At 44.3% G+C, this 26,503-nt stretch overlaps 2 protein-coding genes across 5 annotated transcripts in view; both read right to left on the minus strand.

Moving 5' to 3' along the window:
• Positions 1-6,299, minus strand: part of LOC109461513 (myosin-10-like) — a 60,559-nt gene extending 54,260 nt beyond the window's left edge. Inside the window, exons 1-2 of the mRNA XM_019757895.1 lie at positions 5,333-6,299; positions 3,831-3,987 (exon numbers count right to left, since the gene is read on the minus strand). Coding sequence (XP_019613454.1) covers positions 3,831-3,987; positions 5,333-5,674 — 499 coding nt within the window. The 5' untranslated portion in view covers positions 5,675-6,299. The remainder of the gene's footprint in view (positions 1-3,830; positions 3,988-5,332) is intronic.
• A 6,047-nt stretch (positions 6,300-12,346) lies between these two features.
• The window catches only part of LOC109461826 (protein piccolo-like), a 35,261-nt gene continuing 21,104 nt past the window's right edge, over positions 12,347-26,503 (minus strand). For 3 of the 4 annotated variants that reach the window (XM_019758292.1, XM_019758300.1, XM_019758308.1), the window contains 7 exons: positions 22,995-23,227; positions 17,335-22,249; positions 17,015-17,108; positions 16,458-16,507; positions 15,974-16,031; positions 14,095-14,888; positions 12,347-13,719 (listed from right to left, as the gene is read on the minus strand). In XM_019758292.1, coding sequence (XP_019613851.1) covers positions 14,101-14,888; positions 15,974-16,031; positions 16,458-16,507; positions 17,015-17,108; positions 17,335-22,249; positions 22,995-23,227 — 6,138 coding nt within the window. In that variant the 3' untranslated portion in view covers positions 12,347-13,719; positions 14,095-14,100. The remainder of the gene's footprint in view (positions 13,720-14,094; positions 14,889-15,973; positions 16,032-16,457; positions 16,508-17,014; positions 17,109-17,334; positions 22,250-22,994; positions 23,228-26,503) is intronic. The other variant, XM_019758316.1, reaches the window with a different exon arrangement.

Here is a 26,503-nt window from a genome sequence, read left to right on the forward strand (position 1 = left end):
GGCATGTAAAGTGAGCTCTGATTGGCTGCCGGTGATGTAAGTGCATACCTTTATGCTATGTACAGGGGAGAGAGCCCTTGGCCCACTGGGCGAGACTCCCCCACCTTTGAAGGGGGGAACTCCCATTGGCTGGCAGAACAATGGCATTCATTCCTGACTAATCCGAACCTACTTTTCAACTCTGTGGTGGCGGGCAACCTTGCCTGGCTGTCTCAAGGACCTTTTCGCGTAAAACCGAGAAACGAATTAACAGATGGCTGGTCTCAATGAAAACTATGTAGATCTAGACACTTTGAAAAGAGAAGGAAACCAACATTTCTTTCTGTCCCATTTTTAAGTTCTAATTTCCAGCATTACCAATAATTTACGAACAACTTTTACAGCTCTTCCTATTTATTTGCACATGCTGCTACCACCCTTTGCTCTGTAAAGCTTATAACATGACAGGTCACTCTTGGTGGTGGACCGATGGCAAATACGATTGTACGTCATGATCTGAACACACACACATGCACGCTGTGTGGCCAACACAGAAAATCTGCACACCAGACTTCTCTGAACCAATATTACTCATGTAAATCCAGACAGGAAATTCCTGCCAGAGTCACAGAGCTTCCTCTGTTGGTGCATTCCTGCAGTACCCAGTCTGTCGTTTCCTAACAGTGCAACACGCTTCCCCCTTTTTTGGACATGCACAAGCTCATTACCATCTTAACAGTCCTGACATAAATAAATATCACCATGGCTTTGGTTATACAGTACTTCTTTGTTTATTCGTCACTTCCTTTACATTAAGGATATCGTAAAGCTGCTTCCTTTTCAAATCTGATATGTGTTTTGTTGACCTTTAGCCAGCAAAAATACTCTTATCCTTTAAAATGGAATGCAAAATTACAAAAATGAAATCCTTGTCAGATTAAACAACAATAATTTTGGTTTCAATTTTGCAGATTTACAAAGAATCCATAATAAAGGATGCTCAGATGTACCATTGAAACCTGTGTTCCCATTTTGAATTTAGCGATAGACCTTTCACACTAGGAATGAAACATTCAACAGGCCAGACATTACTTTGTGTGGTCATTAATTTCTAGGCAGTTTAAAGGAGCATGACCAGCCAAGTTGTCAGGCTTTGATGAATCACCAGCAAGACATAGGGCCACCAGGTCAACCCTGGGGACCTTGACTAGGCTAAGAATAGACACCAGTGAACTTATGCTTGTGCTCACAAGTCACATACAGACAACACTGGGACAACTGCACCACTAACCCAATGACGACATTAGCCATAATTCCTCTCATAAATTTTGCATACGACGCAAAAGACACTATGTGCTAGCAATTCTGATGAAAATATTTTCATATTTGACATATTTTTTGCTGTTTCTTTGCTCACAAGTCCACCTGGTAGACTTCGTCAATGTTTAGAATTTCAACAACATTCTTGGCTTTAAATTAATGTGAATTCCAAGTGACCACTTCAATGGAATAACACAATGACTGTATCTGTGAATGCAATGTTTCCTGAATGTAAGAGCTCTTAAGTCTTAGATCCCAATCAAGTTGCCCCTCCCATCTCGTGGCATTAATTTGACACATCCTAATCCCAAGAAAGTCTAGTCCCAATCTTAATGGATCGGAAACCATTAACATTGGATCTGGTTTCTTCCAATAATCCAGTTTCTTCACAAAACCCATTTAGATCTCTTGCATGAGTCCTAGTTTGAAGTGGATATAGGTACAGTGCCCTTCCCAAATACTGTAGTATATTACCAAAGAGGGCAACTAGTAGTATATTACCAATGTCACTGAAGTCTCAAATAAATTGTTCCGGGCAATGCTTGGCCCCATGTATACAATGTACCAGGGTGCTTCATCAGTGTCCACCAAATAGCTAATTTGCAACAGGGCAAATCAGGACTTTGCACAAGCCAATGGTCACACATGCCAGCCCACACCTGGCAGTTGGAGAATGAACCTAATCCTTGTACTAACTTCTGTCCCCTGCAGTCTGGCTACCATCGAAAAATGCGAGCCCTATCGCCTTTCATTAATTCTGTGGTGTGAAAACAATCTCTGAAATCACAGGCAACAATTGCACGCCATCTATCATGTTGGAGTCTGTCTGGTGTGACTGTGGCAGCGGTTGTTTCAGTGTGTACGTGCATTTCACTCTGCAACCTAAAAAAGGCTAACTAACTTTCGTGGTACCAGCAAGCCGAGAGAACACTCCATTTCAGAAGAAAGCAAACACTACATTCTTGCTTCAGTGCCCATTAAAAGTTTTTGGCCAGGAGCCTTTCAAGACACTCCACACACTGCATTTTGAGTTGGACATTTTTTAATGCTTTCTAACATTGAATGGCACTCCCAAAAAGATGCCATATGTCACGATGCCAATATCAGATTTTCTCCCTCATAGTACCCACTTTTGGTAAGGAGTTTACACTTCAATTGTCTGTGTATGTCCTCTTAACCCCTTGGCCAGTCATTCTGGACTCTGGCCAATGACATGGCTGCAAGTATGTGTTTTAACAACATTGTGCTAGATATAATTGCACTCCTTCCCCCTTTCCCAGACAGAGCAGCCGACACATTCCCCTGGTACCAAGGTCACAGGCAGCCAACTGGTAAACCACAGCTAAATTCATCCCTCCTCATTACTGGTAATGCAGTTCCCTTTCCAGTTGGTTCTCCTGGCGCAAAAAATTATCCACTACAGCCTGGAATAATGATGTCATGTGCAGTGCCAAAACAGGAACACACTGCCACTCACAGGGGGCCTTTGAAAGGGAAACTTGATTCTTCATTTCCAAAATCAACAGCAGAGCAAATACAGCCTTTTAGCAGCGTCTGGTGCGGTTTTCACAACATCTTACGATTCTTGTGTACCTTAGACTGAGATATAAAACTGGTAAGTCAAGCAATTGCAGAGTATGGGTGAATAAAGATGTAGAGTGGAACTGTGGATTTGTGCTGGGGGTCTGGATATGTGTGACATCCGGCAGTACATACATCTGGGAGCCAGTTGTAACCTTGTGAGTGTGTGCCCAGCAAAAACTAGCAGACATCTCAGGTATTTGGGAAACATGCACTCAGTAAACAGCCAGTGTGCTCTGTTAGGTTACCTCGCAAAGGCTTTTACCAAAGTAACAGATCTCTTATTGCAAGGGCTGATACTTGGGAGAAATGAGTGTATGATTCCAGTAAGCACTACTCAGAATATCCTCTCACTATACAGCTAGCTGTGCATGATGTATTACAGCATTCAATAAATCATTAGCCTTTGCTTCGATAAAAAATAATTAAAAAATGCGATAATGGCCATACAATTTTCTTTACGTTTTGGTTGTACTCCCCAAATGAAGTTGGGTTTGCCCTTATAAAAAATATCTCTCTGATGTACCATCTTGTTCCGCGAACTTGGCATTCACTGCCAAAGACCTACATCAATATTTGAGAGGCCAAACTTCCCCAAGCCAAACAACCATCACCCATACGACGGGTCAACATGTACGCCCATTTATCAACTTCTGCAATCTGGTGTGTCAAAAACACATACAAGAGCCTCTCTTTCTCTTTCACTTAGGACAGGATGTGTTATGTATGGACATCATAAAGTCTTCTCAGAAAACATGACTTAACAGGATGTATACATAATAATAGTCAAGTTCAAAGTACACCTATAGTTGCACGTACGCATTATTACCTTTCCACATGGACAGATGGATTGAGACAAACCTAACCACACAAATGGAGGGAAGACTGTGAAGACACGAAACAACACAAAACTTCCCACAGATAAATATGATGATGAATGTGAAGCTTACCTTGGAGCATACTCCTGTAGGCAGAGTCTGTGATGGCAAAAACATGAGGGGGGACTTCATGCCTTTTCTTTCCCCTGTACAACTCGATAACTTTGTCTGTGTAGATCGGCAGCTTCTTGTAGGGGTTAACCACCACACAGAACAGACCGGAGTACGTCTAGGAGGAAAGAAAGTTGTCCAAATAATAAAAATATTGCTGTGTTTCTAAAACAAGAAAAAAAAGGTGTGCATGTTGACATTAATTTATTCCTATCATTATCCATCCCCATGTGCCAAATCCTGCACATTTCCTTCTTTTTAGTTATTATTGTTCATCCATTAACGTTAATTAACTAATTACATGGCTAATCAACAGCATGACTGAATTGAACTCAAAATAGTAACAGTTTGGGGTCAGTTGTCCCTACATCACATGTATATGAAAGTGTGTAACTTCAGAGCACTTCAAAGAGCTAATGACCTTTTGCAACACATATACTGCATACAGCTTCTTGTCTAAAACATCAATATGTTTATGACACTGTCTGGTGTAACAGAAATCAGTCTATTGTAATGTGTCAAGTGCCTATTTTGACCAATACTATAAAGTGGCACTGATAATGTGTGAAAGCAGATGAACAAACACAACTATTTTAACTAGCTGAAAATGTAGTATATGACAATATCATGTTTCAGTGCTGGTGCTTTAGTAGCTATGAAATTAGTGAGAGGACTGAGTCTGAGTCGATACATGCACCTTCTCGCAGTAAACACACAAATGTGTGAATTGAATATCTATTGAAGCTCGACAGAATTTGAACCCACATATAGACCAGATTTTGTTGACACAATAAGGTCTGTTAGCACCTATTGTGCCTTCCGGTTGGTCAATTCAGAATGCAAAGAAAAGGCTGCTAACAATATTGAAAACTGCATGCTAACTTTCAGCTTACATGGTCACGTCCACGTTTATTTCGAGTTTAGAGAGCAGTGAACTGGATAGTGGGGAGGGGGGCGACTTCCTCCCTCCCAGTGCACTATGGTATTTCCGACATTCCAACGGCTTCGGGTTTGTTTGTCATCGTAACACAGTGTAATTTTTAAGGGCTATGGCATCGGCTTGGCTTGCTTATGTTATAATTTCCCAATTACGATAGTAGAGCTTTCTTTTGGACTGATTGGGACACGAGTTTTCGTCTCGTTTGGGCAGCGTTCTCGGCGTACATGCCCCTCCCCGCCGGGCTTCCGGTTGGGCGACAAAAAACGCTCGAGACCGTGAGAGGCCTAAACTCCGCCGGACATATTTTTAGCAACTTTGTGACGCAGCTGCAGCTAGAATATTTCATCCCTTGTGTCTTCAGACCCCACGTGTGGCTACTGTAGTTAGAAATTTTTCAAATTTGACAAGAAGCATCAACATTTACCGCCTAAACGGTCGGGTGCGAGCCCGACTTCAGGTCGGCGACCCGTTTTCTAGTTCTACGCGGGCTCCCCGCTAAATGAAGTACAAACAGACGACTTACATAGATAAGACCAGAATAGTATCGCTCCTTGAGGTTGTGGAGAACTGACGCTTCGTTGAGACATGTCAGGTCCGCCATGTCCTCCACTTTGGAGAACTTTGGCGGGTTCATTTTTTGGATGTCATCCTTGTTGACTACGATCTTCTTGCCCGAATCGAGCTCAACTGTCACCTCCTCCCCGCGCTCAGACTTGACGCTGGCAGCCTCGAATCCTTCTTTCTCGGAAGGGATCCATACTAGCCTTTTAGCCGTCCAGTCAGCTTGGGCCGCAGGGTCGTTGACGAAGGATCCCCGATCAACAACTAAGTACTTCAGCTCTTGTTCGTCTCTGTAGTCCGCCATCTTGAATATCCCTCACACCGTCCTCACCGCACGACTCAAACTTTTCCCGTCCCGGAAACGACGCAAAAACTTCAAATTCCTACGAGTCGAGTGTTCACCGAGCGAGCAGTGAGCTCTTCATGTGTTGGGTTGAGTCCGTCGTAGCGCTGCACCGCGTGTTTGGCTGGTGCTGGACTGGCAGACACGACGGGTGTAGGATTTGAACCTGTTCTGTTGCGCCACGATGATGGCCGCGCCCGCCTGATGGTTGGACAGGTCACGTGATCCCGGGTCCCACAACAGCCAAATCCGCGACTTCCTCAGATTATTTCCTCAGGCGAGAAAAGTTATCCACCGCAGACCCTGTTTTCCAGACAATCAGATCAAATTCGACAGAAATTCGGCGTCTTCAACCCGAAACGGCGAGAATATCGTCTGAAGTCTGGTACCGGCTGGGTCACGTGATCAGTAAGCCGGCGAAAGGCGATTAAACTTTTCCTATTATTTTCTAACGGCAGTAAAACTTGCAGGAGCTGCAGAGAAGCCTTCCACCTTGTCCTGTAGACTGTTTTTCACCTTTGTCGTGCGATGACGACCCCTCAAACTATGCCAGTCATCCACGCCCGCATCCTATCCACCAAGTCAGCGGGGTCAAGTTTCTGGGGCTGCGGAAATATATGCATGACATCATTTTGTGAGGTCACTCCAGGCGGGAAGTCGGGTTTGATTGGTTTGCTTTGTTGGCTTGCTCATTTGAATCGGTCCTCGTGTTTGCTGTCACCCACACGGATTGCTCAGTTGTATCAAATCACTAGTCGAAACGGTCTGCGGGACACGAATTTCATTCCGCGGTTGTTGTGAATGGCTTGCTGTGCCAAATATACCCAATACATCAGTCAAGTTGCATATAACGTTACGTTATAATGTCATGTGTTTTCCCAATCTGAAATATTTTTCTTTATTTGCATGTCCAAAGTCCAAAACTTAACCTGAGTGTAACTTATGACAGTGCCCCACTTTTTTTGTATGACAGGCGACAGCCAAACGACTTCTTTTTGAAACTAAAGCTGAGTTCCTGAAAATAGATCCGACCTGTGTCGGCTTTTCTTTGTTCTTTTGCATTGAACACAGAACCACCCGCAGACCAAATAAGGGGCGTTTCCCTTGTGGGAAGAAAAAGGTTTTGACACTGAACTCATTAGTACATTATTACTCACAGCGGGTCACACTTTTATGTAAAATCATGGTGAGCATCTAAATAAGACAATACTGCAAAGTTTTGCCAACTATACTATGTTTGGGAAGGGGAAATATGGGCTAGTAAGAGATTATTGGGCCGTGTAGGTCCAGCCCAGTAGGCGAAACAGATCATGTTCTATTTTCTTTCTTCATGCATCTCCTTGTTTCTTCTTAATCGTCTAGGGGCCACCGCAAAAGGTCGTGGACTGTGCAGTCAGCACTCAGCAGTACAGGTATCGTTTATTGGGTTGGGTAGGCGGCACCTGCATACATGAATTATAACCACCGAGTTAGGTACGTTTAACGTTACATATAATTTCATGTTTGAATAATCGCGTCTACAGAAGTCAAAAGTCAAATACGACCAGACCTTGTTTAGACTCTGGAGTCCCACCTGACATGTGTTCATAACATTAAATGGGGTCATAAACTTTGATAAAGGCTAAAAATAGCCAGGAATGCCAATTCCCAGCGGGTCTAGTCATGAAATTTATCGGCGACGAACAATCGACAGAAGTCATGCCAAACTACTTGGCGGTCAACCATTTGCAACCGGCATTTTTTAAACAAAAGTGTAACTGTAAGAAATAAAAGAAAACTCCGACAGAGGTCGACGTTTCCTCCATTTGTCCAAGTCAGGGATTGTTTAGACCGTGGTGGTGGTGTTGAAGTGTTTACCTTCGGCGCGCTTTGCGTCACTTCCCGGGACCTGGACCTTTGCACACCGTACCGCCAGAATTCTGAATTTACCATATATGGTAAAAGGTGAGCGGGGCAGATCACCTTACAAGGAACGTTAGAATTTCCACAGGACGGGACGGTGACGTCATCCGGTGAGGTAAACCACAAATGACTCACTGCAATGATGAATTCTCGACGGGTATTACACATGATCCGATATATCTCCATCTCCAAACGTGTAGCTTTTACTGTACAGCGTAAGTCATTCATTATAAGGTAGGGGAAATGTGGAGTGCATGTGAAAGTATGCCAGATATGTCGCCTTGAATACCTGCTTGGCATACCAGCTGAGTCATGCCAAGTGACGTCACGTAGGTATAATTAAATAACAGCTTATCTTGTGCAGAGGGAATGTGCTTGTTATCCCAGTTTGTTGGTAATGCGACTTAAAGCCATGACCGTCCAAGTTGTTTAACGCACGAAAAGTTTCTGAGTGAATGTACAATGAACAATGCTGTTGACCTTCGCGTGGTGTTATACGAGAATGGCGCCACCAGGGAAAGCGCATTTTTGTGGTTTTGTGGTTTCTTTTGCTTCAAGGCATCCTTTGCATTTGCTTCTTGATTTTCCAACTTGTTACACATTTTTGTAAACATTATTGGTAAATAGCCAGGAAAGTAGACCTACTTCGTTCTTCGTTATACCTCTCTTGTACAAATGTGATGGTTAGAATTAAACATCCTTTCTGATAGTAATTATTGCTTATTGATTATAGAATAATTAAAGGACATGAACTTCGAAATTGGTATATTTGTCTTCTTGTGTCACCCGACTGTTTTTTTTGGGGAGGGGGGGGTAAGAAGACCGTCTAAGAAGACCAGATTCTATAGGTCCCCAGGATGGTCTTCTTATACAAGTTTGACTGTATCGTTTTATTCACTTTAACATCTGTAAGGCATTTCGGTTTTTGGCAAAGTGAAAGTGATTTTAAGCTATTTCTGGAGTTTAAACATGTAACGTCATGCGTTGTGCAGGTAGCCCTATCACAACTGATACAGCAGGTATATATTGACTCCTCATATATCAAAATCTGACAATCGGACTGTTGGAAGGTGGGGTCTCTCATTTCCGGACCTGTCAGTGGAATATTTGTCGTCGGGGTTCAGACACAAGGGCAGGGGCTTTATCGTCTGACAGCAGGCCCGTGCCCCATACGAGGATCCCGGTACTCGGTGACCATCGGCAGTGGTTGGTCCTAGCGGGGCGCGGAACCAGATCTAGAAGTTCCGGTCAGGTTGTGATACAGGTTTGACTCTGCAAGAATGCTATCAATGTCAACTTCCGCCGTGGAGATGGGCAGTTTGGAATCTCCCCGGCATTCTTGTTTAAAGGGAAATATTTGCACGAGGACGCTTGACCTAAAACTTGTGCCTACAAGGTGGTGATAGTCCAAACTCAGAACGAAGAACTAGAAGACACTACAGGTGGTTAGACTGAATGTGTAAAAACGACAAAATCGTCCTTGTCTAGGCATACACGTGTGTATATCTTCATATGATTAATATCTCGGAAACAAAAGAAAGTTTTAAAACTTTCCTTGGATCTTTTCCCTTCCGCATGTGGTGTGCAGGGTAGAACCAGGCATTTGTAAACTTAACCTTATTTGGTCTTTGGTAGTATTTTCTGACTGTTCCCACCACTTTCGACAGACCACCAATTGTTGCGGAATGTACGAGGTCAACGATCAATCCCCAAAAATGTCAGCAGACTCACGCTAAAGGTCCGAAAGCGCAGAAACGGTTGAAACGTTCACGTTGCATTTTTCACTATATCCGCTAAGTGTCGCTGTTCTAAGGTGCATTCACAGGTGCATGTTTTCGGAGATGAGGCTTGCAAACTGGCCTGCATATACCAAATACCTTTGACAGGATAGTTGTTTTCGAAGAGAAAAAGTGTACTAAGAGGAGAAAATAACTGTGGCAATATTCTACATGGGGTTACTAATGAGTTGATACTTTTTAATGGCCGTCTGTCATCTGTACTAAATCCCCAAAAAGAAGCATTAGTACACCGTAACGTTTGTTATAACTATGCGGACAATGTCTTAATGCATGCTTGTACTCTCTCACTCAAAAACGCAACTTGTATGTAGGTAAACGGTAAACTTTCCGTCGAATCGAAGTCCTGACTCACAGAAGGGCTTTAACATCAATTATCCTCAGCTTACAACTAACGAAGGTGAGTCTAGTGTGACAAAATGGATAATTTCACATGATGCCTGACCTCTGTCCCTGACAGACACATGTTTCTCATTTGGTGAAGTAATGAGCTGAAGACCAATAACCGTCCTTGACTCCTTGCCTTGGAAACTGTGAATATCTAGTAGCCTTGTCTGATCCGATATCAGTGGGAAATGGACAAGGCCGAATGGGAACTCTGTCTGGAAATTACAAGATAACAGAGAACTGTCAGCTGTGACTGAGAGGGAAATGTTGTAAATGATGAGGAGCAGTGCATTTGTCCGTGCACTTCCACAAGTTATTTGCGAATGTATCGCATGTACACGTGGATTTACGCATTCATATAAGTCTGGTAGGTAATAAAATATGCAAGTAGAAAAGTTGAACCGTAGTTGAGCACAGTTTTGTACTGATTCACGCCTCAAATTTTGACGTACAAGTAATTTTGATATAGACCCATACCAGATAGTAATCTTATTATCTGCCATACATTGTACCTGTTACAGTAAACTTTGACTTGACTTATTCTGAGATGGAGTATCCCCTATATGTCCGTCCCCCATATGAAGTATATCTTTGGCATTAAACGACTCCTCCGCTCCAACCATTGAAACTGTTTCAACGCATTCATCATCTTTGATCTTTCTGTTTCTCGAGGTCGAATAACTTCGTGTTTGTCACCAACTAAGCGATTCGGAGGAACGAGACCTTTTCGGAACTATTAGAGATCACGGTATTCAGGAAGCGGTCCTGTCCATCAGTTGGGCCAAGGTCCGTCATGTAATCTGTGTGGGTGCAGACACGTGTTTAGGGAAGGAAAAAACACGATTGCATTGCTATAGGACTGCTGTTCTTTCCCGTGGATTCGGTCAGGAGATAGTCGATCCAAAAGCCTTAAAAACAGAAACACAGTTTGAGTCAATGTGCAATGAGTTCAGCACCTGCCCTATTTCAATGACCAAGGCGGTCATAGTAGGCCTATAACCTCCATAACACAAGTGTAGTGCCCAGAAGTGGCCTTGCATGGAGCAAACTCGTTAAAAATCGTCTTGTAAAATCGCCATATACTATTAGTCTTCAATTGCTTTGGACATTCTTCCCTTTGACGACGACCTGATCGTCTCCTCAAATTTGACGGGTAAGACCTATCGAATCACGAAGTTAATAGCTCAGTACAGGGTTTGAAGAGACGCTTAGAGATGACCATAACAATTCAATCTTATACATGTAGTAGACAATCAACTGCAAATTTTACGGGGCATTTTAAGACTCGTATTCACTTTTCTAACATACTTTTGTCGGAGTTCAGAAGGGCCACTTCAGTTCAACTCTCCAAGCAGTGGTTTGGGTTTTTGCTTGTTTTTGTCTAATTTTTTGCACTGGAATTTTTTTTTACGCCAATCCAACGTTTCCAGTGCCAAAAAAGAAAACCCGATAAAAAAGTCTAAAAACACGCCAAAAATACGCCCAAACCCAAACCTCTGCTTGGAGAGTACTTAAGTTCATCAGTCCAGAAAACAATACATGTATGTCCAAAACAGCAAGTGTTTAACACCAGACAACGCACCACCACACATAGCCCTGTGACCTGACGATGATATAGCTTGTTTGGCGGCCTGTTTGCACTTGTGGGCCCAAGTCCACTGTGCACAACCTGGAGCCAGCTGACACATGTGCCAGAACAATGGCGCTGGCAGGAAGAGTCCCAGCCTGAGTAAATGTTTATACACAAGTAGTTCATATATAAAGCACGGAAAGTCAACAAAGCTGTTCCTATACCCGTTCTCTGTGACCGAAGGCCTTGCTGACCCCGAGCCATGGACAAGTTTGTTACTTTGTGTGCACTTTTCAAAGCCAGAAGACCACCAGCTAACAACATACACAAAACGACCAACCATTAATTGACAGTGTGTATACAGAATCTGGTTTACCTATGTGGTAGGACCTGATGATCTTGGCTTGTGTTCCTCCGTGTACATCATTCATTTGGAAATCTTAGCTGCCCTATAGCAAGCCATGCAGTGACCTTAACATTTTTGCCCTATATAAAGTAAGTCTACTTTGGTTTCATGTATTAAGAACATGCTCTACCATTTATACCTTGTACGTTAAGCATTTTGTGTAGAAGCAAAGGATTGTGTATATACATGCAAATTAATCACTTCCTGTGTACATGCAAATTATTGATCAAGGGTGCAAAGGCCTTGGAGGTCAGGATTTGCCAGGAGAAAGCCTGGAAACTCAGCTGAGGAGAAACAATCGTCATGGAGTGTTTTAATAGCTCTTCTGACTTCTCATCCTTTCCAATTCATCATCAGTTTGGGATGCTTACCCAGACCAAGTCCGCTCTAGATTCCCTATCCTTCCAATCTCTCTAAGTACTTTCAGAGCATTGCTACCTGTTTGGTCAATATAAGTTCTGACATATAAAGGATTGAAATTGTTCATGCTCACTTTCCCTTGGGTATATCTTCGGTCTCTGGTTTTCTCAAAGACTGAAGGATGAGAATACATCAATACACCAGGCAACAACTTCTGCAGATGCTTTTAATAGTGATGTACACAAACACAATACTCTGATTCGAGCGTTTTCTCCCCCTGTATGGAGTACTGCAGGTTCCCACGAGACATGTTCACAAATCCATGTATTAAGTACGAATCATCAAAGTCTGCACTTCCAGACACTCATCAAAATCTTGGCACTGGCAGAATTTCTTCTTTGTACAGCCACAAATGTACAGTATAAGATCCCACATTAACCACAGTACAGCTTTGCTGTCACAGGCCACATTACATTCCAGAGACATAATTTTTTTTTCTTCATATAAACTCTGTAGTACTTTTACATACTTTTTTTTCCACGATAACTTCCCAGTTACTACATGTAGCACCGGTTAAACAGCAGACAGAGGTCTCTTTTGGTTAACAAAACAAAAAACAAAACTTGAAATAAACATGAACATTTTTAGACCTTTTGTCATAAACAGGAACCAAAATACACGTCTCTCTAATACATAGAATTACTGCTCTCCAAAGCTCTTTGCTTTGCAAGAAACCACAATCATCGACATCATCTTGTACATCAAACAATTTTCCTCTCCATGATTCCTATCACATAATTTTGTTTCGTACTCATGATCTTTGTTAGCTATCAGGTTATTGCAGCACAGGGCATTGTTATGGCTATTGGAGCGTTCCCCTGTCTACCACAGGCCCAGTAGACTGGATGGTCTCTTGTCTGTGGCTATGGTAGGCAGGAGAACGTAGTAAAGATTACTGCCCTAAAGCATACCTACGGCTTGGCACTGAACATCTGCAGACCAGGCCATCACTTCTTCTATAATATCATATCAAAAATCAAACACCTCCAGAAATTCCACTGCCACAATCACTGAACAAAAAAAAGATAACAATTCTGAATACTTCACAAGATTGCACATGGTCAAAACGGCCACCCCAACATTTTTGCCCCAGTGATATTAGTGTCTCCATACAAAAATGTTTCTCTTTAAAGTTTTTCCCCATGCTTCACAATCAAAAATCAATATACAGGGATCCTGCTCTTTTTTTCAGTGGTAGAGATTATGTATACAAACTACATAGTAATAATATACATATACATTTTATATACCGCATACATGTACCACAGCCTATCACATATACAGGGACCATGTATGCATGGAGTTTACAGGGGTACATTGTGTACACATTCCTCTGGGTCGGCACATGGCTTGATGGTGAAGTGAAGTACAAGGTCAAGTTCGAGGGAAGGTCCTGCCGCCACAACAGAGACCTGTCACATTGAAGGTGACCTTGACCTAGGAGCCACAGCCAGTGCCTAGTCGTCCCCCGTCCTTCCTTCCACAGTGGTTTGGTTCCACATCACATCCAGCTACCAAGATGCTGCTGCAGAACAACAATCACAAGTTCATTTATTTTGCTAACTCATATCCAAAGGCTAATTTCAAGGGTACACACACAATTTACAACTAAACTATGCAAGGGATTGCTTATTGTATTTGCAGCTGGACTTCTAATGTTTCTAGACATGCCACTGGCTTAATTTTGAAAAGGAAAAAAGCAAACAAATATGCAAGAGTTATCTTTTAATTGTGGATCATTCCACCACACAGACTGTCCCTATGCAAAACAGTCTGCATTCCTGCCTTTCCGTCACAAAATGATCAGTTTCCTAAATTTTCACCTTCACCAATTAACCCAGGTGTAACTTTAACTAGTTGTCAAGTATGACAAACGTTTCCTATAAAAGTCAAAACTCACTGAAGTTTAAAACAGAAGATATTTGTCGAGCCTGCGGCTGGCCTTCACTGTGCGACCCGATCGTGTGGACGACCTGTCGTAGATCGCATCTGGTACTTTCTTATCATCTTCCTCTTCTTCTTCTGAGTCCTCGGACGAGTCTCCCGTCTCCTCTCCTGTATCTTCACTACTGTCGTCTTCACTCTTAGAGTCTGGGTTTTCACCTTCCCCACTGTTCCCCTTCTCAGGTGGGGCATAGTCAAAGTCCTCCGAATCGTCAGAATCATCCACATAGCTTCTCACCTCAGTTCTACCCTTCCCAGATTTTGTGTCGGAGGAAGACATTGCTGGTGCAGAACTCGCCTGCTTGGAAACTTGTGGTGACGAGATGCCCTTGGTGACCACCCCACCCTTGCCGAGAATTATCTTCGAAGCTACAAGCTTTTCCAGGTTTCTTTTCTTGGATGAGGCTGACTTTACTGTGCTACAACTTTGTCTCTGCTGCTGTGACAAGCAGCTAGATGAGACAGTGTTCTTTTGTCGAGAGGTCTTTGATGGAAACAGGCTCTTCTCAGGTTCGGCAGCTACTGAGGATGGATGTTCCTGCTGCTTTGATGAAGCTTCTTTACCTTCCCTCTCAGGCCTGTCGACAGACAGAGCTTGCCTTTGGGACTTGCCTGCCGGTTTCTTTCTACCCTCTGCATCACTAGAAGGGGTACAGGCAGGGGTGTTCCTTGCAGGCAACGTGCTGGCCAGCTCGAGACCCATCGGTTCCCCCTCGGCGACACGTTTCTCATCCGGCGCCGCTGGTTCATCTGTAGTGCGAGACAAGGGCACAGGTTGCTCAGCTGGTAGACACAAACACACATACATCAACAGCTGCTCGGCTGGCAATAGCAGATGCAGCAGCAGCAGTAGCAGTAGCGGGGAATGTGAGCGAGTGTGCAGCTGTCCTCCCTCCCAGGTGTGTACAGCTGTTTCCTTCTGCAGGCAGCCACGTGGCCGTATTAAGTGCAATGAAGGTTCCTTAACAAGCCAGCCTTAACAACACCATACACCACAGCAAGGCAGGAAGACCTGGTCCATGCTAGTGACTATAGCTTTCCCCTCCTCACACCACCTTAAGCATACTCAGCAACATCACCATCTACATTTTCTTGCTTCAAATTACTTGCGAAGAAACCCAATATGATTGAAGCCAACGTCAACTCCAACAAGGTACCTAAGAGTTCATCATACTCCAGGAAGTACCTTGTAAGAAATTGCAAAGCTGATCAACTTGTCCATTTTTCCAGAGCATTATAAGCTATCTGCAGACTGATGTGCATAGTGGAACTGTGTGGCATGATCTATTTTCATTTCATGTTCAGCCATGGTTACAGTATTGTTGATCAATTTGGCTTTATGCTGTTAATGCAGTGGCCTAGTGTAGCCACAAAAATATGTTTTTTCCATTTTTTCTGACTCATACATTTTAATCTTGATCAAGAAAGTAACAAAACAAAAATTATCAATCTAATCAAAGTTAGCTAGGCACAGAAGCTAAGCTCTTACTAATGCCAGATTACATGAACACAGGAGGAACTGAGACATGCTTTATGAGATTTACTAATGACCAGGTGCAACTGTTCTGCAAAGTCTGAAGTAGGATGGATACCAGGCTGGTTTCAGCAGGCTTTCTCAAAGTAAAGGAAAAGGTAATTTCAATAGCAACTCAGTGGTGGGAGCTACAATCTACTTTGCTATAAATCAAAAGTCACTTAATGATTGCAGAAGAGAAGTCAGCTGTGCCAGAAGGGCTAATCTCCAAGCAGATCTTTGTTTAGACAGTATCAAATTGGCCAGTCTGTATCCATTTAAAAGATCTGCTTGGAGATTAGGAAAAGACAACTTTTCTCACCTGGTGTCAGCTGCTGGGACCGCGGCTGAGACACCTGGACAAATCTTATTGTCTTGTGCTGGAAGAAAAACACAACCGAGGTCTGATTTCAATACTTTCTCACATGTCATTGCACTACAAGTTAGTACAACAGTAAGTGATTTTATTGGGTACTGACAGGTCTGAATTTACAGTTGTGTAATCTGTCAAGCTTTTATTGTTCCAGTAAAAAGGCGAATACTGTATGCTATGCCAATCCGAGAAACAATATTATCATTGATGACTGTCCTATGGTTTTTATTTCCCACATCAAATAATCAGCAAACAATACAAAGCTATAATTTCCAGGTACAATCTTTTCATTGAAGAAACAAAAAGTCTGTTCCATACATTAGACCATACTGGTTGTGATTGTCTTGTTTTACTGTGGTGAAAAACTTTCCAAATGCTACCTCTTTAATCCAATTAAGATACATGTAATCTTCCTAAGTGTGAGAAAAAGTACCTTGTGCTGGGAGCACATTAGAGAGAAGTTTTCTTCACTTAGACAGCAGCCTGAAAAAAAGCAAAGTCATCCACATCAAGTACACATCAGTGCTTATGGCATAATCATCTTGGCAATGGAACTACGTATAATGTTACTGCAGTACAATATATAGCCTCTAAAAATAGTAGAAATTGGCCAAAATAAAGGGAATACTATACCATGGGAGTTGGCCAGCCAGAGGGTACATTTTATGACTCCGCACAGGCTCCATGGGTTGCAAATTGTACCCTCCTTGGCTGGCCAACTCTCCTGGTATAGTATTACCTTTATTTTGGCCAATTTCTACTATTTTTCCAGCAATCCGCGGCTCCTGGTAGCTAGAGGCTACAATGTATATGATAGAACAAGTCTAGTCTGTTACAATGGATCAAAAACGCCCCCTGTTGGTTGATAATGGATCTGCATCAAGAGCAAAAACAATGAGCATCGCCAATCCCTCTATTCGAAGGTAAGGCCACATATCCTTTGGCTTAATAGGTTTAGCACTACATATGCGATCTTGACCAGGATTTTACCTGCATCCACAGCACAGACGTAGTGGTACTTCAGCTGACAGCCTTTGAAGCCACACCCCAGAGTAGCCCCCACTGTCTGACACTCACTACAGGACTGTAGGGAAAGATTTACAAAACATCAGAACAGGTACACTCAAAAGCAGCTTCGTGTAGCAACAAAGCAATCTGGCAGAGTACATGGACAAAAATTCAGCCTAGCAACACAGTAGCCCTTCAATATGCAAATCCTTAACATTTCATTACAAGGAATAAGTCGAAAAAGAAAAGAAAATACAGCTACATCATATGGGCAATCAAAATACATGAAACGTTCGACTTACATGTTGCCGAGCTTCCTTGATGGCTTCTTCGAGCCCATGTAGACGTCCTCCCAAGATGAACACACCGCTCGCCCAGACAGCACACTGGTCGTGTGTCCACACCTCATCCAGGTACATTGGCACAACCACAGCCTCCAGTGAACACGGGGGACTGCCTCCCTCCTTGCCTTTCCTGGCAGCCACCTTGGCACCACCTTTGTGAGCAGCCTTTCGACCCTTCTCCCCACCACTCTGAGACCTGTGTCTTCTTTTCGACAGTGGAGTATTGGTTGGGCTGGACAAGCCAGAAGGCCCTGGCTTGGGCTCGGCACCAACTTCTGAAGGGTTTCTACTTCTGCTTTTCCGAGACTTGTTGTCTTTCAAGTCCACAGAAGGTTTTGGCGGTGTTTTGGTTTGGGTCAGAAGCGGCCTTTTCCCTTTCCCTTCCAGGTAGTAGGGACCAAACAAGTCGCCCAGTTCTTTGTAGTTGGGTGACTTTCCACAGAAGGAGCACACCCATTTGGCATGTGTGACCGGATGTGTGGGGTGTGCACTGCCAATGTCTATTTCTGTTGTCTTGCTTGAGACCTTCTCCCGGTGACTGTGGTGCACGTGGCTGTGGTGCTTGTTTTTCTGCTTCTTCTTTTTGTGCTCACTTTTGCCGGAGTCTGCTTCGTTTGGGTTGTTGATCACGGTGCACGAAACCGGGCTCTCGAGCTGGCCGGTGATCCGTACTATGGGACCTTGTGTAGGGGTGTCATCACGTACCATCCTCTTCAGCCCTGCAGTTGCTTCCCTGCTTACAGTCTTAGGGGTAAGGGTCTTAGGGGGAGTTTCCTCCCTGACTTTCTGCTTCACAGCTGGGCTCCCTTCTTTACAAACTGGCTTTGACTCCGTTTCTACTCTCTTTGTTTCAACTCTCTTAGTGAGTGATATTTCCTCACCGTCACTGGTAGTCCTGAACTCAAACGGTTCTTTGGACAAAGTCTTTTTCTTTGGGGACTTTTCTCCCTTCTCCCCCTTTCCTTTTAGCTCCGCCTTTCGATTGACGGTCTTTGCCCCAAACGGCCTGCCACGTTTCTTTTTTAGGCTACCATCTGGCATGACCACGAGGTTTCCATCCACGATCATACCTGGCTTCAAGTCTGCGGACTTGACTTCATCAGACTTTACGTGCTGGATGTACTTGGAGTTTGGAGAGTGAACTTTTTTAGGAACAGGGCTGACTTTAGTGGGTGAAGTTTCTGTTGTGGGCGAAGTTTCTGTTGTGGACAAAGTTTCCTTTGCCTGAACAGGTTTTTTATTGAGGCCTGCCTCTTCTCTCACACTACTATCTTCTGACTCATGCATTGGTGTTGACTTGGAATACTTTGACTGTTTGGTCCCACAGCTGGGAGGTTTTTCTAATGAAGTCCTTTTAATCACACCTCCCTTTTTTGTCTTACTTTCCGTCTTGTCCCAAGTCAGTTTCCTGCAAGTCGAATGAGAGTTATTCTCTCTCGGAGAAATCTTCACAGTAGAGACAGAGAGCGTATTCTCCTTTTTCGACAAACTCGTCTCTGCCACCTGAATTTTCGACCAGTCCTTATGGACATCTTTCATTGGTGACTTCTTTGGTGACAGACTTCTCTCAGTGGACAGTCTCTCCTCTTTTGGTCTCTTTTTCGGGGAAGATTTCTGAGGAGAACCTATGGCAGATAACTTTCTCTTCTTCGGGCTGGAGGGCTGGTTGGGCTCTCCGCCTGGTGACAACTGTGCTTTCACTTTCGAACTGTTGTCAACAGTACGAGTGACGCATATCGTCTCTTCCTCCGCATCGGAGAGGGGCATCAAGTTCTGTTTGCGCCTACTCCGAGGACTTGCAGCGAAGTCTGCCTTGGGGCTTAAGGTCAGGATGCTTGGAGAGCCGGCCGACGCTGTTCTGATAATCGACAGCGGGCTCGTCGTCACGACTGTTCCGCTGGATGATACGCTGGAACTGTCGGAAACGATGGCAGTGACTTTAGATGAGTTGGGAGATGTAGCCGACTGCAGCTTGGAGCCTGACGCAGAACTCGACAGGGCAGCGACACCCCTGGAGCCCACTGTAAGAACCAGGCTGCTCTTGGGAGAAACTGACCTTACAGTGGAGGTAGACGGTGACTGGGCACTGGAAACCAACACTGTTGATGATGTGGTGGCATTTGGGGAGTTTCTCTTGGGGCTCTTTGTGATCACTGAGGGCTGCTTCGGTGACGTAATGTGCTTGCTATCCCCACTGCATTTGGCATTCGGTGGAGAATTTTTCTCGCTCGAGCGAGGGTTAGCCTTTGGGCTGACATCTGAGGAGCGAGGACTCCTGTTCTCCTGCAGAGGCACCAGGGTTGACCCTGACGTTGTACTTGTGACTGTCATGGAGTTGGTGGTTCCTGTTACCTCCGAACTGGACACTTGGACGATGACAGGGTAGGCAACCACGCTCTGCTGGGACGTCACAGCAGCGGGCTGGTGGAGTAAGAGTGATTTGGTCACAGTAGACAGTGTTTTCCTCGAACGCTTCTTTTTCTTTGAACCCTCCTTCTTAGGTTCCAATTCTGCAGCCTTAACCGGTGGAACCTGTATTTTGTCCTCTGTATCGTTTCTCTTGGGGGAAGTTGACGAGTCTTTGGCACAAAGTGGGTGGTCAGGAGAAACATCTGCATTGGTTTTACTGACATCAGGAGGCGTATCACTCAGAAATCCACTATCCCCGGACATGTCCGACGACTCACTACTGCTCGGCCCATTCGGTAAGTGCTTTTCATCCGTGACACACTGGATCCGCAGACTTTCCTGGCTTTGAATCACAGAAACCTTACACGCGGGTCCGTTAAGCAGCTCCTCCGCGTGTGCCTTACCACGTTCCTCGCTCCCGCATTCCTCACAGAGGGACACGTCGGAATTCCCCGCGGCAGAAGACGACACGTCTTTGGTGTTACCACTACAACATTCCACACAACCATTTTCACAACACTTGGACGCAACACTACACGTAGGTTTGGAGGAGTGCTCCTCCTCCTTCACGTCTGTACAACCTTTATCCCTGTACTTACTATGGCGAGGTCTCTGTAAACCTAAAAAAAGATCCGGTTTCGTTTCATTTTGTGAACCATCATACTTCGCGACTGTAGTTCTTTCCACGGAGTGATCCTCGCACGTTGGATTGTGATCTTTGTGAATTCCCGGTACCGTTTCATCCTTAACATTATTACCCTGTTGTGTTGTAGTTGAAAAGCAGCCAGCAGATCCATTACCGAAGTTGGCATCCCCACAGGAAGTTGCATTCCCAAATCCTATGGAAACACTGGAATCCCCTTCGTGCTCCCCGCAGTGAATTCCATCCGAACACACGCTCGGCTTGGGTTCTGCTGGGTGTTCCAGTTTAGTTCTTTTTTCAGGGGGTCCATCGACCTGCCGAAAATTTTCCATCTGTTGTGGCGTGTGTGGGTTGGTGTAGTTCTGTGCATTCTCCTGTCCCTCGGAAGGGCCCATGTTCTGGGACATGGAGTTCCCCTCCTTGGTTTTCCTTCTCTGCCTGGGTTTGGACCCCCCTGTGATGGGGGCAATGTCAGCGGGGAGGGGCACCTGTTGGACAGTGTTAGGTAGGTTGTTCACCTGGGAAGCTAGGGCGTTCAAACTACTCACTCCAGAGATGAAGTTACTGCTAGTGGGGATGTAGGGGCTCTGCCTACCGAAGGTGGAACTACTGAATGTCGTGTCTGTGCGACAGTACGAGGGCTCTGTCCTGTAGAGAGGGTCTGGGGGGTCGTACATACTGGGTGGGGGGTGGACCTGCTGGGGAGGGCTGCTGATCATGTGGGGGGACTGCATGTGTGAGGGGGAGGGGCCGGGGCCAGGGGATTCCCCAGGGGTGGGGAGGCGTGAGGGCCCTCCGTGTGGGGACTGTACGTACCCTGCGACAGGCTTGCCCTGCATGTGAAGGCCCATCCCCGGGGACCGGATGGCAGGGCCGGGGGAGGGGTTGGAGATGGGCGACGTCACCATGTTGGAGGGAGAGCTAATCGTGTTGGAGCTAGAACAACCCAGGGGTACGGGGGACCTGACCTGCATCTGGGAGGGGGAGGGGCTGAAGTGCTGTGCTTGCTGGGCGGGGGACGGATACACGAAGTGGTTCCCTTCCCTGCCTGGCATTAGATGCGGAGAGGAAGGGTTCTGTACAGTACCCATGGGACTTCTGTACCCACTCAGTCCACCCATCCCCCCCTGCATGGCACTTCTGTCCATCCCCTGAGCGTTCACCAAGTACGGTGACGGCCCCCGATGGTCCATGGAAGGGGGAGGAGGGGAGCGGTACATCTCCCCTGCCTGTGACTGCATGCTCATGGGGGGTCTGATATGGTGGTACCCCTGCCCCCCTCCCGGGACGGGACTAGGCACCCCCGCGGGACCCCCCATGTACCCTTCCATCTCCCCTGCACTTAATCTCCGCTGCGGGACAAACTGACCCATGTGTCCGTCTGACGGACTTCTGATGCGAGGGTAGAGGCCCATGTCTACCTGCTGCTCCCTGTACATCATACCCTCCTCCCGTGGGTCACCTAGGAACATGGGGCGTTGCTGGGGCAACGGTGGGGACCCCGGACCCATGGAGGGGTGCTGGGGCATGCCCAGTTGTTGGGAGGGGTGCATGGGTGGGGGGGTTCCTCTCATGGAGGTGGGGGGAAACTCCTGCAGGGGGTAGCTGCCGGCAGACTGCTGCATGGAGGGGCCGTAGGGTGGGGGTGAGGCGTATCTCGGCGGCTGCTGCTGGCCCATCAGGTGAGGTGGCCCGGGCTGGGGTGGCCCTCCCATCATCCCTGCCTGCTGGCCCTGGTACATGGGAGGTGGTGGAGACTGTGGCCAAGAGCCCCCTGGTGGCCGAGCCATGAGCTGCATCCTCTGATGGTACTGTACATATCTGAAAAATGAAAAGATCCTACAGGTTACAACAATACCTTTCACCCATTGTTCAAAGTACAGCTTGGGGACTTTCAGATTACTTCAAAGACGGATAGATCTGTTTGTACTAGTCTTTTTCATGAGGAAAACATTGCTGTACTTAGGTCTTGGATCACATCAAGTCATTCTTCCATTTCATGTAAGCATCCTTTGTTGTAGGCTAATTGAAATGTAGCAGTGCCATAGGATATGCTGCGGCATACAAAAGAGCAGAAAGCTTGAGGAATGTCTAATACACAGCAGTGGTGTGACAAAAATGTTCTGTTTTGGTTGGAATACATTTCAACAGAACTGTTTGGCTGTTGCCAAAGTCAGCAAACAGCATAGTTACATGTATGTACAGGGTTCGAAATACCAACTCTTGCCATGCAAGTCATGTTTTCCTTGTGAAACTTACTGGAGAAACCAGGTTGCCCAGAGTGCATGACTTTATCATTTTTTCATACAAAGTGACCTTTTTGAAGTTTACAGTGGAAATAAACTGTGTCATGCCTCAGCCAGCATATGAGCAATACCTTTACAGGTAGCCTGACTTACAGCTTGCCATCTAAAATAAACAGCCGGTGTTGACCAGTAACCTGAAATATTGATGGGCAACCTGGCCTTTGGATGAGAAGTAAAGAATTTTAAACCTTGATGTACTTCTGTAACACACACACAGGAGGCTGAATTTATAATAACGTAAAAAAAAAAGTATAACTTACTGGGATGACCTGGGGTTGGGAGGGGGGATCTGGTACTGTTGTTGTCTAGCCTGGTGCTCGATCTGTGCCAGGGTTTCCGATAGTTGAGGTGATACGCCCGGGTGCCTGGCCGGGTCGCCTGGGTGTCCACCTGGGTCGTTGGGGAGCCTGCCTGGGTGTGGTGGGACGGGGTCTGCCATGCCCACCTGGTGTGGATGTGGGTACTGAGGCATCATGGTCGATCCCGGCCCCATCTGTGGACAAATAAACAAAAAACATCATCATAAAGTCACAACAATGCATACATATATTTTTTTGTACAATGCCTAAGCATGCTACTACAGATAAAACTGCCCAAGAAGACAACTTGGGGGACTGCTAAAATCTGGTCTATGTGAACAGGTGCGTTACTATAGACAAGATTCTTAGCTGTGTCAATTGGCCAGTGTATCCTTAATAATGTAAATGTATTATCTTTTGCTGTTGATGTGACAATGTAACATTGAAGTGTATGAACAGGCTATGGTTGAAAAAGATATCACATGAGATATCTATGATTCAACAGACATTGTACATGTAATATCATCCTGAAACTGAAAATATAGAAAATATGGAGAAAAACACAGATGTACGTGTATATCATGTTGTTTATCAGTTGATAATGAAAGATAATTTGCAACACAAGTCGCAGTTTTGATGAACTTTTCAAGAACTAAGTCATAACACACTTTACTGCTTGACTGCTGTAGGCATAGGTATAACCCAAAATGTTATTAGAACTTTGTTATGGCCACAAATTTCAATCCTGGAAGTATAATTTTCGTATTACATGTACCTCAGGGTGGTTGGGGGAAGTTTAACAACCCAGGGCAGTGGGCCAAAAATGCCTACTTTCCCATATAATATTTTGCCCAATTTCAGATATTGGACATACATGTTCTGGTACAATTTTAACTATCTCTGGTAACCATGCTAAACCCTGAATCTTGATTAACAAGCAGAATGGTTTTCTGAGATAGGTTCTGCTGATGTTCTATTTTATCTTATTTAGTACACCCAAAATTTCTCTGTGCACCTACCCAGAAGAATTAATTTCAAGCCCTGTCATTTATATTAGGTCACCTCAACATTTCAAGTTGATTGATGTCATAACTTATTTCTCCTGGAAATTCTGGCATTTCACACCACTTCTCAAGGTCAGTAGGAGCACTTCAGACCCGGGAAAGAGCCATGTTTTCAGTCATCATGCATGGTGAACAAATATCCATCATTGGACAGCATATGCCACACGAAATGATGACTATATTTCATCTTTTCCTGCCTAATTGTATCACTGCTACCTGTCATCTTTACGTAGTATACTAAGGGAGTGACAGAAATTAATTCATGACTGATGTTCCTTGCATTTCATTTGTCACTGACAGAAATTTCTATCTACCTATTGAGAAAAGGATTCTGATGGCGAGAGAGATCATCAGCCAAGTACACTGGATAGATTATCACTGAAACTCCCTGTTGGTACATGTACATTTTGTAGCTCCCCTTCCACAGAGTTAAGGAGCAATATCAGTGTATCGTCTATCTGAGGGTACAAAACGAGCTGAAAAACAGACCAACTGAAATAGAGAAATAATCAAAAGATCGCAAGTGTCAGTTCTGACTGACAGTAAACCATGTACATGTATGTCCCTCCCTTTGGACTTAAACCAAAGGTGGCATCTGAACAGCTTCTAGCAGCTTTGCCAAAATTCAAGTTCATTTTGGCTTCAAGAGACAAAGGAAAAAAAAATAACAATTTTGGGAAGATAATAATACAACAAGCCAAAAAATTTAACCAGTTATATTGAAAATAATATGTCTAGAAAAATGGGATTGTGAGCAGCAATCATACGACGGGTCATATAGTTTTGGTAGAAAGATTCTCTAACAAACTCTCGATATTAATAAACAAATACCAACTGTCTTTAGGTCAGGCAAACCTCATCCATTAGTGTTACTGCTGGAGTGAAACCCTGTTACCTCAGTAATCTAGTTATAATGAAATCATCTACGAGTGAGGTAATTTTTCCTAACAAGTAGATTTTCTCCTGTCCACTGAGACACACAAAAATGACTTCCTTCAGAACCTGTATGTCAGGGTTGGGTTGTCCACTTATTTGCCATACTACCTGCAAACTGAGGGAACTGCCTGGACCTCAAACAAGCCCTCTGGCATGATAGAGAATGATTTACATGCTTTCCAAGCAACCTATCTCGGCAGATCTTCTGTGTTCATATCAATGAAAAGTCTCGATAACAATAAACATACCAGGTACTTGACTCTTTTGAGCCATGTCATCTTCATTATTTACTAAATAGATAACATGCACCTGTGATAACATTTTTAGAAGGTGACTTTAACTAGCTTCAATAATGTCTTTTTTGCCAAATCATTTCCTTTGCAGATTAAAAAGATGGTTAAAAAGGAATGGTTTTTACTCTACCTCATTTTGATGGATATCAAATGTTCTAATGTCACTGACATGTAAAACTGAATCTGTTCTATCTCTGTTTTCCATCATGATACAATATACCTTTGCAATAAACTTGAAGCGACCTCGGGACAAAATCTAGCGAAGGAAATAAATTTTTCCCGTCAGTGATTTTGGAGGGCTCCGATGTTCATGTTTTAATTGGCACAGTTAACAGGAACAAAAGAAATATCCTGCGTAACAAAATTATGGCAAGAAATGCTGGCAACGTAAAAGTTGCTTCTTGTTCATGGCTCAAGAATGATGATATAATTTATCCTTCATATTAGATGCCTTGAGGTACATGCATATAGAATGGAACTACATGTGCAACCTCTATGTCAGCTAGTGTATTAACTTATGAAGTAAATTTTATCAAACTAGTATACTCTCAAAATCAAATGGCAATACTTTCAACATCCTATTTTGATGCCATCATGATTACAGTACTGATATTCAGGACCCTCCCTCTAAAATAAATACAAGTACAAAACAGGTAGTACTTGAGGCATACAACCAAACCTTGAAATTTTAGATTGGACATAGTCATATTACTGTAAGTCTCTTTAGATTCGCGGGGCCTAAAGTTCGCGGTTTCGGGAAAATGGACAATCCGCGGTATTTTTAGATTCGCGATTTCTCCTTGGCTATTTTTCAAAGAAAAATTTGTAAAGTGTATATTTAAAATAATAAAAGTTCGTGTTCCGGCATTTATATCCTAAAGCGCGGTGCAAAAATTTGTTTCGTGCACCGTGCGAGACTGCCAGCGGTATAGCTGACGATCGATCTGACGCACGTGTAAACAATTTTCTTTGTTCGGAAATAAGCGCTAAAACGCTATTTTCCACGACTACACATCGATACTCTAGTGAAGAAATGCATAATCGAAAGAATCTTTCGTGACAATATATATTACTAAGAATATTTATACCGTCTTCGGCGAGATTTTGAACCCGGAAGTATGCAAAGGTCGCCTACGGTTTTGTAGCGGCCCACGGTAGCGTTTCTATCCAGCAAAAC

Source organism: Branchiostoma belcheri, unplaced genomic scaffold (genome assembly GCF_001625305.1).
Source record: "Branchiostoma belcheri isolate BF01 breed outbred unplaced genomic scaffold, Haploidv18h27 scaffold112, whole genome shotgun sequence".
Taxonomy (NCBI): domain Eukaryota; kingdom Metazoa; phylum Chordata; class Leptocardii; order Amphioxiformes; family Branchiostomatidae; genus Branchiostoma; species Branchiostoma belcheri.